Source organism: Phascolarctos cinereus, unplaced genomic scaffold (assembly GCF_003287225.1).
Source record: "Phascolarctos cinereus isolate Bilbo 61053 unplaced genomic scaffold, phaCin_HiC Scaffold_5;HRSCAF=322, whole genome shotgun sequence".
NCBI classification, from domain to species: Eukaryota; Metazoa; Chordata; class Mammalia; order Diprotodontia; family Phascolarctidae; genus Phascolarctos; species Phascolarctos cinereus.
Genome location: NW_027555958.1, coordinates 367,858,139 through 367,874,255, shown reverse-complemented (window position 1 = coordinate 367,874,255; position 16,117 = coordinate 367,858,139). Strand labels below are relative to the sequence as shown.

Genomic DNA, 16,117 nt, shown 5'->3' with positions numbered 1-16,117 from the left:
CTCTTCTTGCTGGGTTTTGTTGGTACTATACAAAAACACCAATTTATGTGGGTTTATTTTATATCCTACAACTTTACTAAAGTTGTTCATTATCTTGATTAGTTTTTAACTCTCTGAGTTCTCTAAGTAAACCATCACATCATTTGCAAAGAGTGATAATTTTGTTTCCTCATTGCCTATGCTGATTCCTTCAATATATTTTTGTTTTATTGCTATAGTGAGCATTTCTAATATAATATTGAATAGTAATGGTGATAATGGACATCCTTGCTTTGTCCCTGAATTTATTGGAAGGGCTTCTAGCTTATCTCCATTACAGATAATGTTTGCTTTGGTTTAAGACAGACACTACTAAATGTTTTCAAGAAAGCTCTGCTTACTATTGTGCGTTCTAGTGTTTTCTTTTACAGGAACAGGTGTTACGTTTTGTCAAAAGCTTTTTCTGCATCTATTGCTTTACTAATATGATTTTTGTTGCTTTTGTTGCTAATACAGTCAACATTATGCTTATACTTTTCTTAATATTGAACCAGTCCTACATTTCTGGTATAAATCCAGCTTGGTCATAGTGTATGACAGGATCTTTGTGATATATTATGATAATCTCCTTGCTAGTGTTTTATTTTAAAATTCTGCATCAATTAGGGAAATTGGTCTACAGTTTTATTTCTCTGTTTTGACTCTCTGGTTTTAGTATCAAAACCAAATTTGGCTCATGAAAAGAATTTGGTAGAATTCTTCTTTATCTATTTAAAAAAAAAGTTTATGCAGTATTGTAATTAATTGTTCTTTAAATGTTTGTTAGAAATCACTTGTTAATCCATCTGGTCCTATGATTCTTTTCTCAGGGAGTTCATTTATGGCTAGTTCAATTTATTTTTATATGATAGGGCTACCGAAGCATTCTACCTCCTATTCCAGAATCTGGGCAATTTGTATTTTTGCAAAAATTCATCCATTCCATTAAACTGTCAGCTTACAATTATGTCATAATTCCTTTTATTTACCTCCACTGTTGTGAATTTACCTTTTTAATCATATTAGAAGTTAATGAGAAAAACTTCAGGTTTAGCTGGGTTTTTTAGGGGGTTATTTGAAGAGTCAAACTTAAGTTTATATGAACCAAAAAAATACACTTAAATGATTCACTCACTATTAAAAATTAAGACTTAACAAAGAAAATGCTTTGGTTTTAAAAGATATTAATTTTTCAAAAAAATAAAATATTTTTAATTACTACTGTGCATGCCCCAAATCTTAAAAAAATAAAATTCTTACCATTGCTGTATCACGTTACACACCAAAGTCTCTAAAAGCAAATCAACTGTCTTGCTTAAGACAAAAATCTGGAATTACAGCTACAGGAAAATCCCAATCCTCCAATTATTCTGATGTTTGGCTTTCAAAATCCTTTTGTTTGGTTTTTAATCCTGTGTTTGGATTTCAAAGCCCTTCATAACCTGGCCTCTTCCTATCTTTCCAGTCTTCTCATACTTTACTCCCCTTCGTGTACTCTGTGATCCAGTGACACTGGCCTCCTTGATGTTTCTTGAACACAGCACAACACCTCCTACCTCCAATCATTTTCTCTGGTTGTCTCCCATGCCTGGAATGCTCTCCCTCCTCATCCTCTGCCTCTTAACTTCCCTGGCTTCTTTCAAGTATCAGCTGAAGTCCCACATTCAACAAAAAGCCTTTCCTCTGAAATTACTTCTAATTTATTCTGTATATATCTTGTTGTCTCCTCCATTACACTGTGATCTTGAGAATAGCAACTGTTTTTCGCCTTTCTTAGCATTCCCAATGATTAGCACGGTGCCTGGCACGCAGTAGGCACTTATTAAGTGCTAGCTGACTAATGTATTATTGAACATACATGCTCAGTACCCCTTAACATTTTTTTAATTGCTCCCTGTCAAAAATGTCATTCGTTTTTTGAGTATATTTATTTCATAAGTCTCTTCTGGAAAAGGTACATGGCTAAGTATACCAACATATCATTAATATCTTTCTGCAAGTCTTGTACCTTTTAAAAAAATCAGTTTTATAACTGTTATTAAACTTCTTCCTTTCCCACTCCAAGAATGATTCTATGTGCGCAAAACAATTTAAGCAATTAAATTATTTATAAAGTTTAGAGTTCAAATTTTTCTTGTATGAGGCATGTTCAATGATATTGTACACTTACATCTGCATCCATGTGTTTAATTTCTCTTAGGATATTGGGAAACCTAAAGCCCCAGATCAAGACTGGTTTTCGGCAGTGTCTATAGAGATACGAGTTATCCTCCAATAAATCCTGTGAAAGGATATTATAGGACATGACTGAAAACTCAAATTTTTCCTTCTCATCTTTATATTTTTGGTCAACATGTTTATCTCCTAGGATCTTCATGTTTTCTTTATTATGGTGACAGAGGTATTCCCAATGCCGCTTTATCACGCCTGTCAAAATACAGTAGACAGAATATAAAGAATTAATCTTAGAAGCATAAACACATTTACCTACATATAAAACTCTCTGCTTTCTGAGAATTCTGACTTAAGGGCATCCTCATCACTAGAATAACACTGTATAGCCAAGTCTTCCCTGACACTAGAGAAAGCTGTTACCAAATTCAATCACCTAGGTAGCCCCAAGTCCAATGATGAAGGAGAAAAGAAGTTTGAGGACCTTTCAGGCACCATGCACCTTGGAAAAATGAAAAGCCTAGTAATAACAATACCTGGCATTATGTAGCACTCTAAAGGTGGCAAAGAATCTTACAGACATCATCTCATTTGATGATCACAACAACCCTGGGAGGCAGGCAGTATCAATACAAAGCCTATATTACAGATGAAGAAAAACCAAAGCTCAGAGAATCTGTGGTCACACAACTAGTTTGAGAAACAGTAATTTCCAATCTTTTTTTTCTTTTAACCCTCCCTGACAAATTTCCTCAGGCCATGATCCATAAATGACTTCACACCAGAATGGCTCCTGGGACTGGCATCCTGGGAAAGATACAGAGGAAGAAGGGGGCAAAGATGAAAACGCTGAGGCAGTAGGTGTTTGCTAAGCTGAAGCAGAGTAACTCTGATCAGTTCAGGCAGAAGACAGGCTATCAGGACACACCAATGCAAAAGTCAAGCGATGTGGCATGGCTACAGGGTCCTGGTTTAACAACCACGGTAGGCAGATCAATCTGGCATGAAGCAAACAGAAACGTGGTAGTTTATGTTCAATAAAGTCATCAGGCAACCTGCAAGATGAAGAGGCACAGCCTCAAACAGTAGCAGTTATAGGCACATCCCACCTGATATCATTATCTGGTTCCAATGTTAGAAGAAATAACATGTTTAGGTCAAACTTAGTTCCTTGAAAAGGAACATTATAATAATTTGGAAACTACAGTCCTAGGAATCCAGCATTTAGACCCTGAACACTCAGCAGAATTCTCTTAAAGATTTTTCCCCTCCCTGCCAAAGACCATAAGGGACAGGGGCCCTGAGGCATAGCCTGGAGGGTGTTTGGTAGATGCTGTCTGAACCTGTCCCTGCTGAGCCAGTGCTTATAGCATACATGGATACCTTAAGGGCATTATATCTACAGAGTGGAGAGGAAAGAAGATGATTCCTTTAAGTTTTGCGGGTACCACCTTGGACTTGCTCATTTGACAACCATTTATCATACACCTATGTGTAAGGCACTGTTCTTGCGGCTAGAGGAGATACAGAGCTAATTTAGAGAAAGTCCTTGGCCCAGCAACTATTTTTTGATTGATGTGAATGTTAAAGACTCCTGGGCACATACTGCTTGTTTTCCACCACTCAAAGGGACAATCAGACAATATCTAAAGGGATTGGATGCCTTCATGACTATAGTGGGACTTAGTTATAATGTATTAATAACATGATTATAAAACAAAATTAATCAGAGATACTTTTTACAGTATATGCCTTATTATAAATAAAGGCAGTCACTGACTTACAAACAATCTGACAAAAGCCTGCCACTGTTTTGACTCATTCTCTACATTGGTGAAGGCCCTGCTGTCACAGAAGTTGTTTTGAAAGAATTTTTTAAAAAAAGAAAGAAAGAAAGAATTTCAAACTTTTAGAAAATCTGAGTTCAAAAGCAAAGAAAGTCTGGTAGAAACTCTAGAACATCTTAGAAGAGCTAACACTGGAGGAATACTTAGCAAAAATATAAGAATCTGAAGGGACCTACTTCAATACTCTTCCCAAAACATTAATCAGTTTCTGCAACATCCCAAACAAGTGATCTTCTAACCTATGTGGCTATCTCCAGTAACAAGATATTAACAAACTCACAAGATAGCCAATTCCATTTTCAGACAGTTCTTCAGGAAATTCTTACTGACACTGATCCTAAATCTTCCTCCCCCTAATTTCCACCAATCCATTCCTGGCAAGAGTAGGGGCCATATGCTTCTCCTTTTCCAATCTTCCAAATCTTTTCCTGACACCAGTTTTTTACTTCATTGCTGCATTGCCTAAAATCCCAACAAGTCTTTTATAGGCCTTTAATAAATATCCTCTCTTTAAACTTAGAATGTTTCTAGGTGGGTTAGGGGGTAGTTACACATTAGGAGAACAGTTTACATCATTTTTTCCCTTATTGTAACTGAGATGAAATGTGGAAGATATATTTTTTTGTTTTGTTTTTAGGAGGGTTTTGGAGATGGGAAGGGGTGGTGAGGTAGACAAGTTTTGAATATGAAACATTTTAGGGTGATGGGGAGAATAGACCTGGATGAAATCCAAAAGTAGAGTTTAGGATGCGAAGGGTCATTAGAGAGCAAGAAGAAACTACCACAATGGGATGCCTAAGAAGTAGAGAGAGGGAAGGGAGAATAACTGTATTATTATACACCAAAAAATTTCATGTCTCAAGTAGCCTATGTTTTGAATATCAGGAGCTCCATTACAGGAATATTCAAATATAACCGCTTCTTTTGGATTTAAATTAAAAATTTATGCAGTCACAGAATAGGATATCAGAAACAAATCATGTCTATTCAAAATTTGCCTATGGTCCTGCACCTAAGAAAAAAGGCGTCAACTCCCTTCTTTTTCTCTACCATTTGGTTCCATAATTTGAACTATTAATATTAGAATTTACCTACATTATTAGTTAAATAGTATATTTATTTACATGTACATATTGTCTCCCTTAATAGAATGCAAAATCCTTGGGGGCAGGGATTGTTTTATTTTTGTCTTCGCATCCCTTCCTAGTGGTGGTAGTACAATTCTAGGTACATAATAAATGTTTGTTGATTGACTAAAATAGGCTTTTGTGGTTACCACTTTAAATTCTGTTTCTGGGGAAAAGTGTCTTCAAAGACCCAAACAATTAGTTTGAAAATGAACTTCCAAAATTCTACTTATTCATAAATTGAGTGCTGCCTCTGGTGTATTTAGCCACAGAACAACAACAAAAAGTCTGGATATGTAAAGAGCAAGACTTTACAGTCATGAAAGAATATTATAACCTGTAGTCATACAAATGGATAGCAAGAGTGTTGAAATGCCTTATTCAATTATGAAGGATAATGGTGTATATACAGATGCAGATCTATGTTCACACACTGAAAATTTAATAAGGATTTTACAGTTCTTACCATTTATAAGGTGTGCAAACCCACTTTCATAACCTCTCGTTAGCACTGCCTGGTGACCTACGGTAGTGATTTTGAAGCTTTTGGAGTTTGTGGAACCTTATCGCATTTTTTTTTTATGCAATCAATTCCAGTGTCTGAGATAGTATTAGAGAAAGGCTTGAGTCAGGCACAGTTTACACAAGTTGATCTTGACCATTTTTTTTTTTTATCAAACCTTCCAAAGTGATTCATGAAATGCTCAGGTTCCAAATCTGTTACAATATGAGAACCACTGTGATATAGCAGGAATGGTTCTTAGACTTTATATGCTTTTTTTTTTTTGGTGAGGCAATCGGGGTTAAGTGACTTGCCCAAGGTCACACAGCCAGTAAGTGTCAAGTGTCTGAGGACACATTTGAACTCAGGTCCTCCTGACTCCAAGGCTGGAGCTCTATCTACTGCACCACCTAGGTGCCCCTCATATGCTCTCTAATAAAGTCATATATCAAAAGTTTACATAATTTATATATGTCAGGAGAAATACCATGATCAGAGGAAAATAAGTGGGAGGCTTGATCCAGTTTTTAGAGCGCCAATTAGAGTCATAATAGTTATGTAAAACTTTTCAAGTTTTACGTTAAAGTAAGAGTCATAATAACACTGTTGTTTTCTTGACTGATAATCCTTATCCTGCCACGAAATATCTGATAGGACAAAAATAATTTTTCTACTCTGAGACTCTAGGCAAGTTAGCTAATCTCTCTGGGCTTCAAGTACCTCATCTGTAAAATGGGGGGGTTGGACAAGATCATCTCTAAATCTACTACATGAGAAATTTTCCCTTTATCAGGACACTTAGGGAAGTGTGATCAAACAAAATGAGTCAAATTGCAATAAAATACTTCCAAAATTTAACTAACTTTCCCAATATGGAATATGTGCACAAATGAAATTAAATTACAATCCCTAAATCCAATTAAGAAAATACATGCAGACAAAAGATGCAAGACAAATGGGTAGTCTACAAATTTAGAGGCCAAACAATTCATTTCTAAAAAATTAAGAGTTACCTTGCTATACTAATTTTTCTTTTCATTCCCAAATATATCTCATTCACGGAATCACAGTCTTCCACTTTTACTCCAGGTAGTTGCTTTTAAATGAACATAAAAATTAAAACAATTTTGGAAAGAAAGGCATTCTATAAAGTTAAAATCAGTGGGAAACAAGTACCAATTGCCCCAAACACCTACAAGAGGTTTTTTTTTTGCCAGAGTAAAATGTAAAAAATCTCAAGTTTCATTCTAATAGCTAAGTCATTTCTGCACCCACGGTATATCACCTTTACCTTGGGTTTTTTGACGTTTTGACGATGTCTTATCTCCCTCAGAGTCCATGATGTAACTAGAAAGGTGAAACAAAGATGTATGTGCAAAGTTGTCAGGTCTCCAATTCCAGTGCTGAAACTGACTTCTATTAGGTAAAAACAAACAAGGTGGTCTCCAATTCAGTTGGCAATGTTGACTGCTGAGGTATGGATAAGGAGCCCAAGAATAATTTCCAGGCCACCTCATACAACTAGAGATGTGTCTGTTCCAGCAAAATCTTTGAGAAAAATCCCATGGCGTAATCCTGTCTCTGCCCAGGCTCTGCAGGTGATAGGGTAACATGGGATATCTAAAAGAAATAAATATTGTAGTTAAGTTACCATTTTGGTAAGCCACAATTAAGAGAATCAAAATATCAATTTATCAAGTGACCCCATTTCATCTAGTCTTCTCCAACTGACTGCTTCCTCTGTCATCTCCACTCGTCACTTATTTTCAGTCTCTCCCTGTACACCAATTCATTTCCTATTACCTACATGTCTATGTCTCCCCCATCCTGAAAAAAACTTCACTTGATCTTTCCAAACTCTCTATCTCCATCTACAATACACACCTCCATTTTCCTTTCTCAACTCCTTACAATCTTGGCTTCTGACCTTATCACTCCACTGAAACTGCACTCTGCAAAGTTACAAAAGATCACTTGGTTGCCTTTACTCAATCCTCATTCTCCCTGAACTTAGCCTCTTGACATTGTCAATTACTCTCTCCTTGACACTTTCTTCTCGCTTAAGTTCTGGGGACAGTACTCTCTCCTGGTTCTCCTTTGTTGGATCCTTCTCCAAGATCATGCCCTCTAACCCTCAATATCCTTAGGGTTCTGTCCTGGACCCTCTTCTGTTCTCTCTGCACTACTTCACTGGATAATCTCATCAGTTCCCATAGATTTAATTACATTTCTATGCTAATGATTCTCTAATCTACCTTTCCTGCTGCAGCCTCTCAGTGGACTTCTAATCTCACATCTCCAACTGTCTTTCAGACATCTCAAAGCAGATATCCAATAGATATCTTATACTTTCAGTATGTTCAAAACAAAACTTATTATCCATCCCCCTAAACACTCTTCCTCTCCCCTCCCTCCCCGCCATACGTACATTTTCTCTATTACTGTGGAGGGCAATATCATCCTCCCAGTCCCTCAGGCTTGAAACTTAGTCATCCTGGACTCCTCCCTATCGCTAACCTCTATATCCAAGCTGCTGTCACCTCTACATCTCTTGAATATGCCTCCTTTACTCTTCTGACACTACCACCACTCTGGTGCAGGCCCTTATCATGTCGTGCCTTGATTATTCCAACAGCCAGCTCATGGGTCTACCCATCTCTCCAATCCAATCCATCCTCCATTCAGGTCTGATCATGTCACCTCCATCCTCAGTAAATTCCAGTGTCTTCCTACTGCCCTCTGGGATCAAAAACATATTCAAAGCCCTTCATAACATATTCCTCTCCTATCTCTTCAGTCTCCTTACACCATACTCCCTGACACACACGCTTTGATCCAGTGAACACTGACCTCCTGGCTATCCCACAAACAAGACATTCCATTTCGCAGATGAAGGCATTTTCTCTGGCTGGCTGTCCTCCATGTCTGAAACACTTTCCCTCATCAGAGCTTCAACTACTGACCTCCCTTGCTTCCTTTAAATCCCAACTAAAATCCCACTTCCTACAGGAAGCCTTCTCCAACCCCTCTTAATTCTAGTTCTTTCCCTTTATTAATTATTTCCTATTTATCCTGAACATAGCTTGCCTTGTACAGACTGTTTTCATGTTGTCTCCCCCATTAGACTGTAAGCTCCTGGAGAATGGGATAGCAAGTTGATAAAGAAGATTATAAGGATTGCCTTGAAGCAGCGAAGGGCTGTGTAACATAAATTTGTAGTGGACTCAGTCATAACAGTTCTGTGATTTTTCTATACCTTCATTCAGTGGCACATGTGTGTGTAGGAATGAAGGCAGCAGATGGTGGCAGTGATTGGCTAAGGATTGGCAAGGTACAACTAGTTATGTGATAAAGGAACCAGGGACTCAAGAGGACAGTGTAAAGTTGAACTGGTTCACCAAGGAGTCAAAATAGGGAAAAGAGGAGAGAGTAGCAAGTGAAAGGGAGATGGCCTGAGAGAGAACTGAGAGGTCAAGCAATGGAGGTCCTAGTATAGATAAGATTAGGGTTTGGTAAGGGAAGGCAGAGGGAGAGGTGCAAAGCCAAGTGATTATGATCAGATAGGTGGATTTTGGAATTCTTTGACATGGAGGTAGTGCATTTGTGGGTAATGACAAGATTAAAGGTTATGACCATCTTTGTGTGCGGCTGAGGTAGGATAGAAGAATAGGTTATGGGAAGTGAGTAGGTTGAGGAACTGAGTGATTATAGTGTTTGCGGGAATGTCAATATGTATGTTGAAGTCCCAAGTATGAGGGCAGGGGTTAGGAAGGAGAGAAAAATTGTGATCTATGTACCAAACTTGTTGAAGAAGGAATAAAAGTGACCAGGAAGTCTGTAGACAACAACTACGCCAGTATTTTAATTGGTTGGTAGATATAAACTGCGTGAACTTCAAAGAAGAAGAGGTTACCAAGTGTTAGACTTGGGGGGGAACCTAGAAGTGCCAATTGGGAGTGAGAAGTATTTCAACTATCCCAAACAGTGAGGTGAGGAGAATGAGTGAGGTTGTAACCAGTATTGGAAAGGGTGGCCAAGTAAGCAGTATCATCAGTGGGGAGTCAAGTTTCAGTGACTGTAGAAAATAGAATGAATAGAAAATGCAAAGATTTAGGATGAAGGGTAATGTGTTGCCTATAGAATAGGCATTCTAGAGGGCACAGTGGAAGTTGTGGGTGGCATTTGGTTGGGACTTTGGGTAGGAGGATTGAGGGGGACAGGAATCAGGTGGTAGAAGACGGGAAATGAGGTTTAGATGATAATTTACAAGAATTTAGAATCATTGTAATGTGTAGGGTATGACCGGGTGTAAGGATGTTCATCATTGAGTGGAAGGTGCCACTCCTCTTCCCAGAGGAGGCTGAAGATCAAGCAGGAGGCAAACACAGAGCAAGATGGTGCAGGAGATGGAAGACACACGGTCAGATGGGAGGTCCTGTTTCACTACTCTTCCCTCCAAAGGCTGGAGATTAGGCAAGGGGAGATGGAAGTCGAACCTGCTTAGCAGGAGATGGAAGGCCTGAAGTCAAAGGGAAGTTGGATCCTCTTCTCACAGGAGGCTCTTCACATCCAGGATGGGCAATCAGGCTGGTAGCAGGAGATGGAAGTTGCCTTTGATGGTGCAAACAGAAGTTGTGAAGCTGGCTTCTAGTAGCCTTCCCTCAGGAGACATGTGCAGCAGAAGAAAGGTTCAAAGTCAGAGAGAAGTCTTGATCTTCTTCTCACCTGAAGCTGGAGACCAGGAATCTTCAACGATGACAACGCAGAGACTTACAAATATCTACATCTAAACCAGACCTCCCACTAAAATGCAGTTTGACGTTTCCAGTTGCCTGACTAGATATTTCAATAGCACTTCAAATTCAACATGTCCAAAACAGAATTCATCTTCCCCATAAAACCTACCCCTCCTCCTACTTCCTATTTCTGTTGACACCATTAAATTACTACAATCCAACAACCGAATTTAAAATTTCAGAATAAAGTCCTGTCAATTGTACCTCCATACAATCTCTCACACCACTCTTTTTCTCTCTACTCACCCTACATCACACTCATCACCTCTGACATCAATTTCTAATTGGCCTCCCTGACACTACTCTCTCATTTCTCCAAGCCATCCTTTACATAGATGCAAAAATAACATCCAGTGCTTGGCACACAGCTGATTAATAAATGTTTATATTTAATGATTTATTCAAGTACAGGTCTGACATGTAATTCTCCTGTTCAAAAATCTTCAACTATCAAATCAAAACACAAATTCCTTGACTTAGCACCAAAGGCCAATTACAATTCAATGCCAACTTATCTTTCCAGTCTTATCATACTGCCTTTTTGGAATATAAGTTGGAAGTTACCTCAGAAGCCCTCTTGTCCAACCTACACTTCTATAGGAATCCTATAACATCCCCAAACAAGTAATCAGTCATATCTAATCTTCACTGAAGACTAGTCAGGAGAGGGTATCATAGAATCACAGAATTTGAGAGCTGGAAGAGATCTTAGCTCATCTACTCCAGCCCACATGAGGCAGTCCATTCCACTTTTAGCTGATCCTCACAAAGTTAACATACTCTACATTTTGGCCAAACTGGATGACTACTGGCTATTTACTCAATTCTTTCTGTCCTCTCCCACCTTTATGCATTTGCACAGGCCAGGATGACTAGAATAAACTCCTGCCATAAAAAATCTCCACCTGCTCTAATTCTGCTCTTCCTTCAAAGCCCAAGTTGCCTTTTCCACTCAACAGGAATTGATCACTCCTTAAATATAATATAGTATTTTGTCTAATTCCACTCTTATTACATTCTACCTCTTATCACACTTTATGGACTTGTCTTATTCTCCCATTAGATAAAAAGCTCCCTGAGGTAAAGGAATGCCTACAGTTGGTGTTTTTTTCCCCCATCTGTGAACTCTCTGCACTCAGAACAATGATATACACAAGATATACATTCAAACATTTGTTTAATTTGAATTTTTAGGCTGGAAGGTACATTATATATAACCAACCTCCTTCATTACAAGTAAGGAAACAGAAGTCCAAAGAAGTTACATTATTTACTCAGATTCACACACCTATACACTGAAGCAACTAGGTGGCACAGTGGATAGGGTGCTGGGCCTAGAGCCAGGAATTCAAATCTGGTCTCAGAAACTTACTAGCTGTGTAAGTAACCCTGGGCAGGTCATTGAACTCATGTTTGCCTCCATTTCTTCAACTGTAAACTGGGGATCATAACAGCACTTACCTCCCAGAGTTGTCATGAGGATCAAAAGAGATAATATTTATAGAGCACTTAACACAGCTCCACACATAGTAGATGTTACGTAAAGGCTATTATTATTATTATTATTGTTTAGCATATTGTCATGTTTGGCTGGCTACTTTATATTTATTTGCCTCCTCTCCTCAACTAAATATAAATTTCTTGGCCACAGAGGCTTCCTGTATTTCCCACAGTGCAAAGCAATGTTAGACATGCATCAAGCACTTCTGAATTACTGAAGAACAGGTCCCAGAATATATAAATTTAGAAATGGAAGGGACCTTAGAGCTGTGGTCAAATAAAAAGATCCCTATGGGCTACATATTGATTTAGAAAATAAAAAATTAACATTATATTGTACTGTATTCTTATTTATTTTATTAAACCTTTCCCAATTACATTTTAATCTGGAGAGCCCCATTCAGGAGTTGCCTGGCCATATGTGACACTTCTACCTTACAGGTAATTTAACTCAACCTTCTTTTTACAGATGAGGAACTCAAGTCCTGGGAATTTTTAATGATTTAGCCAAAATCATACTGGTAGTAAAAATAGCAGTCACAATTCAAACTCAGGCCCTCAGACTCTAAATCCAATACTCTTTCCACTGTACCAAACTGGTGCTAGGGCTCCCAAAGGGTTGTAACAGCAATGATCCTAAGAAGTTTCTTTTTTAAAAAAAGTTGATCATAATAAACACATCTGTAACAACTGAAACTAAGGAATCTATCCTACTTTGGAAACTCTTTAGAAAGCAGTTTTTCTAAAAGTAATCTGATATACCAAGCCAGTCAAAATCTCATCACTGACACCCGCTGCTGTTGTGATCCTGGGCAAGTACTTTAACTTCTCAGTTTCCCCCACAATTCTCCGAGTAGAAATCTGGAAGCAACTAGTTGGGGCAGTGGACAGTGTGCTAGACTTACTGGAAATCAGAGATGTGAATTCAAATCGCCACCTCAGACACTACCTCTGTGACCCTGGGCAAGTGGCTTAACTACTAACCAGAATTATTATTATTATTATTATTGTTATTACTATTAACTGCAAAGTAGATACTGCTTTGTGTAATACTTACAGCACTTTAAGATATGCAAAGCACTTTGCAAATATCTCATTTTATCCTAACAACCACCTAGGGAGCTAGGTGCTATTACTATCCCCATTTTACAGACGAGGAAATTGAGGCTGACAGCTGTTAAGAGATTTGCCCAGGGTCACACAATCATCTAAAGCCTCATTTGAACTCGAGGCATGTTTCCTATTCAGGAGTTCCCTACCTCCAAAGAAACCAGAGACCACGTACACAAAAAGAAATAAAACGCCTCCCCCCCCCCGAAAAAAACAAAAACAAAAAACAATCTGCAGGTGAGATTTCGACTTTTATCCCTATTACCAGAAGTTTTCTGTGACAGAAACAAGTTAATAGATTTAACGTCAACAGAGTGAGGTGTCACACCAAAACCAAAAACATGTTAAATTAACAGGCACCAGGTCAGGCTGGGGGATGGGAGGGGCTACCAAGGCGAAAAAACAACAACGGCCCCGGCCCTCCAGGAGCTTAAGTTTTGGGGGTGCCGGGGAGGAGGGGGGCGTCCCACACAACGCAAACAACTAAATACAGAGTAATTTCACACCTACATTCCTCCCTGCCCCCCCACAGACGACTAAGAAGGAGGCGCCGCAGGGGTCTGGGGGCGGGCCGGGGAGGAGGGGAAGCGGAAAGGAAGGACTGTGGCCTAAGAGAGCACATCCGCGTCCGCCCCGGGAGCCAGGCCTTCCCCCACCTCCACCCTCAGCTTCCGAGGGTCTTTCTTTATTCACCTCGTCCAGGTCCCGCGCTGGCCGCGGCCTCTACCTTCCTCTTCCTCTTTCTCCTCCTCCTCCTCCTCCTCCTCCTCCTCCTCCTGCCCCTGCCCCGCCTCAGGTTACATACCTCGGGCCGTCCCCGCCCCCGCCTCCTCCCAGCCACACTGACCGGCCTCTTCCCACCGCACAGCAGCTGTAGCCCCTCCTCACACAGCGCCACGCTTCCATCCTCCTCCTTCCGGAGGCCTGCTGCCTCTGGCTCCTCTCCCTGACTCGGCCTCGGCAGCCGACTTAGCCCCATCACCCGCCGGCCCCGCTTGGGCCCGAGCTTCAAAGCACGCCGGGAAGTGTAGTTGCCACTGTCATAAGAGCCGCCATCTTGTGACGCTACCATCCCCTTCATCTTCACCAATCCTGTTGTTCCGTTTAGAACACATGCGCAAAGACTGCCGGACGTGAGAAGTCTGGGTGGCCATGTCTGAAGCTGGTAAAGTGCTTTAAAGAGACAGAGAGGAGAATTTGTTGATGGAATTGAGACCTCAGGCACAGAAAGTGGCAGGAATAGAGGAATAAATAAATAATAAATAAAAAAGAAATTGACTTGCTTTCCTTCCTTTCCTAATTCCCCTAGCAATTATCGTCGAACGCAGTCACTGAGCACTTTGGCAATGCCTGGTCCTGGAGTAGGGGTGATGAGTCCTGGGTTTTGAGGACCTGTTCTGTTATTGGCCTGAACTGACCAAGGTTGTAAGAAGCGCTATCTCTAGTCCTAGTATCAGCAAATGATGTGTGCGTGGGCTCATTACCAGCAAATGGGCCACCTGATAATGAAATTTTTGACCACAGTAATTCATGAATATCATCTACTAATGAAGAGAGGGATTGTAATTTAATACATGGGAATACACACATTAATGAAAATGAGTTGTTGTGTTGTTGGGTTTTTTTAAATTAATGTATGTATCTGCCCAAGTGTGGTTGCAGGGAAGGAAGGAACTACATATCACATTTGACCCTTCCCACCTAGCAGTTTTATGAAGCCCTTCGGTTCTGGCAAGCATTTAAGGTGGTGTGAGAAGTGATCTCTCAGAAGTGAAGCCTCCTCAAAGGGACATTAGTTCTTGTTAATGGTTCTGGTATTATTGCTTTTGAGTGGTACATGTGTACCAACACTAAGTGAAGACCCCTCAGAATGCAAGACCCCCTCCCCTAGCCTTCTCCCTCTCCTACTCTTGGATAGTGTTAGCAGAAATTCCTGAGACATGGGAGCATCCTGTCTATCTCGTCCTCTAGCTGGTTGTATGAACTTGGGTAAAAGACTGCTGAAACTGAGGCCCTGAAAAGGGGAACGTGCTAACATAATTTCTATACCTCTTTGTTCTCTCTGTTGCTGGGGTAGCTTTTACACGAATAGATTGTATACCTGAGGCTCAGTCAATGACCCCACGGGAAGGGAGTTAGGGTGGGCTGCTGGGTTGGGGTATATGTAGTCTTGCCTTGAACAAAGAGCACTCCGAACTCTCAGGGCAGCTGAGGCAGCTGAGGAAGTCAATGAAGAGATCTCTCCTTTTGCAAACTTTTGTCAAGACTCTGGTTTTTTTTAACCAAGTGAAACAATGTAAACAATGTGAGATCCCTCAGATGGACTGAGTGTAGCAATTTCTTAGACTGTTACAAACTCTAGGTTGGTTACACTAGCCTCAGTAGGCCTAAGGTTTCAGGTTCCTAGAAAACACATGATTTGTACTGTTACATCAGCATTAAGTAATGGCTAATTACTAAAAAGGATAAAATAGCTAGGATTGGTAGTATTATAACGAGATTCCTTGTTTCTAGGGTAGATTTTCGCATTTTAGATTTTAAGGCTGAAATTCCTGTCCAATGGGAATTTAAGCCAGTGGTGGGTGGGTATCTCTGTGTTAGGGCTATATAACCTTTGTCCTGGCCTTTGTGCCTTGCCTCGCTTCGCTCAGACTTCCTGACTAAGCAGACACCCGCTTCTCCCGAGAACGTAATAAATCTTTCACTTTATACCTAGAAACTCTCTGAGTGTTATTTTTGGGTAACTGTTGCACACAGTGGTGAGGTGGTACAGTGCTTCTGGATTCTGAGACTTTCTAGGTGAATTATCTCAGATAAGTCTCAATATCTGCTTCAATTTCCTCACCTGTAAAATAAGGTTAATAAATAGCACTTACTTCGAAGGATTGTTGTGAGAATCAAATGAGATAATACTTGTGAAGGGCTTAACCAGTGCCTAGGCATTTAATAAATGCTGTTTCCTGCCTTCAAGAAATAATTGTTAAATGAGTGGCTAAATATAGTGATGCTAACATATCTCATTTGATCATCAAAACAACCCTGTGA

At 39.8% G+C, this 16,117-nt stretch overlaps 1 protein-coding gene across 15 annotated transcripts in view; it reads right to left on the bottom strand.

Annotated features, from left to right (window-relative positions):
- Positions 1–14,138, bottom strand: part of ANGEL2 (angel homolog 2) — a 137,399-nt gene extending 123,261 nt beyond the window's left edge. For 4 of the 15 annotated variants that reach the window (XR_013487308.1, XM_078156322.1, XM_021007789.2 and 1 more), the window contains exons 1-3: positions 13,878–14,136; positions 6,958–7,286; positions 2,189–2,445 (exon numbers count right to left, since the gene is read on the bottom strand). Coding sequence is in view for 13 of the 15 variants with exons in the window: in XM_078156322.1 (XP_078012448.1) it covers positions 2,189–2,445; positions 6,958–7,286; positions 13,878–13,978 (687 nt within the window). In the remaining 2 variants the exon portion in view is untranslated. Of the gene's footprint in view, positions 1–2,188; positions 2,446–6,957; positions 7,287–10,162; positions 10,398–13,765; positions 13,845–13,877 lie in introns of those variants that run through there. The other 11 variants (XR_013487307.1, XM_078156319.1, XM_078156320.1 and 8 more) reach the window with 9 other exon arrangements.
- Positions 14,139–16,117: the final 1,979 nt, after the last annotated feature.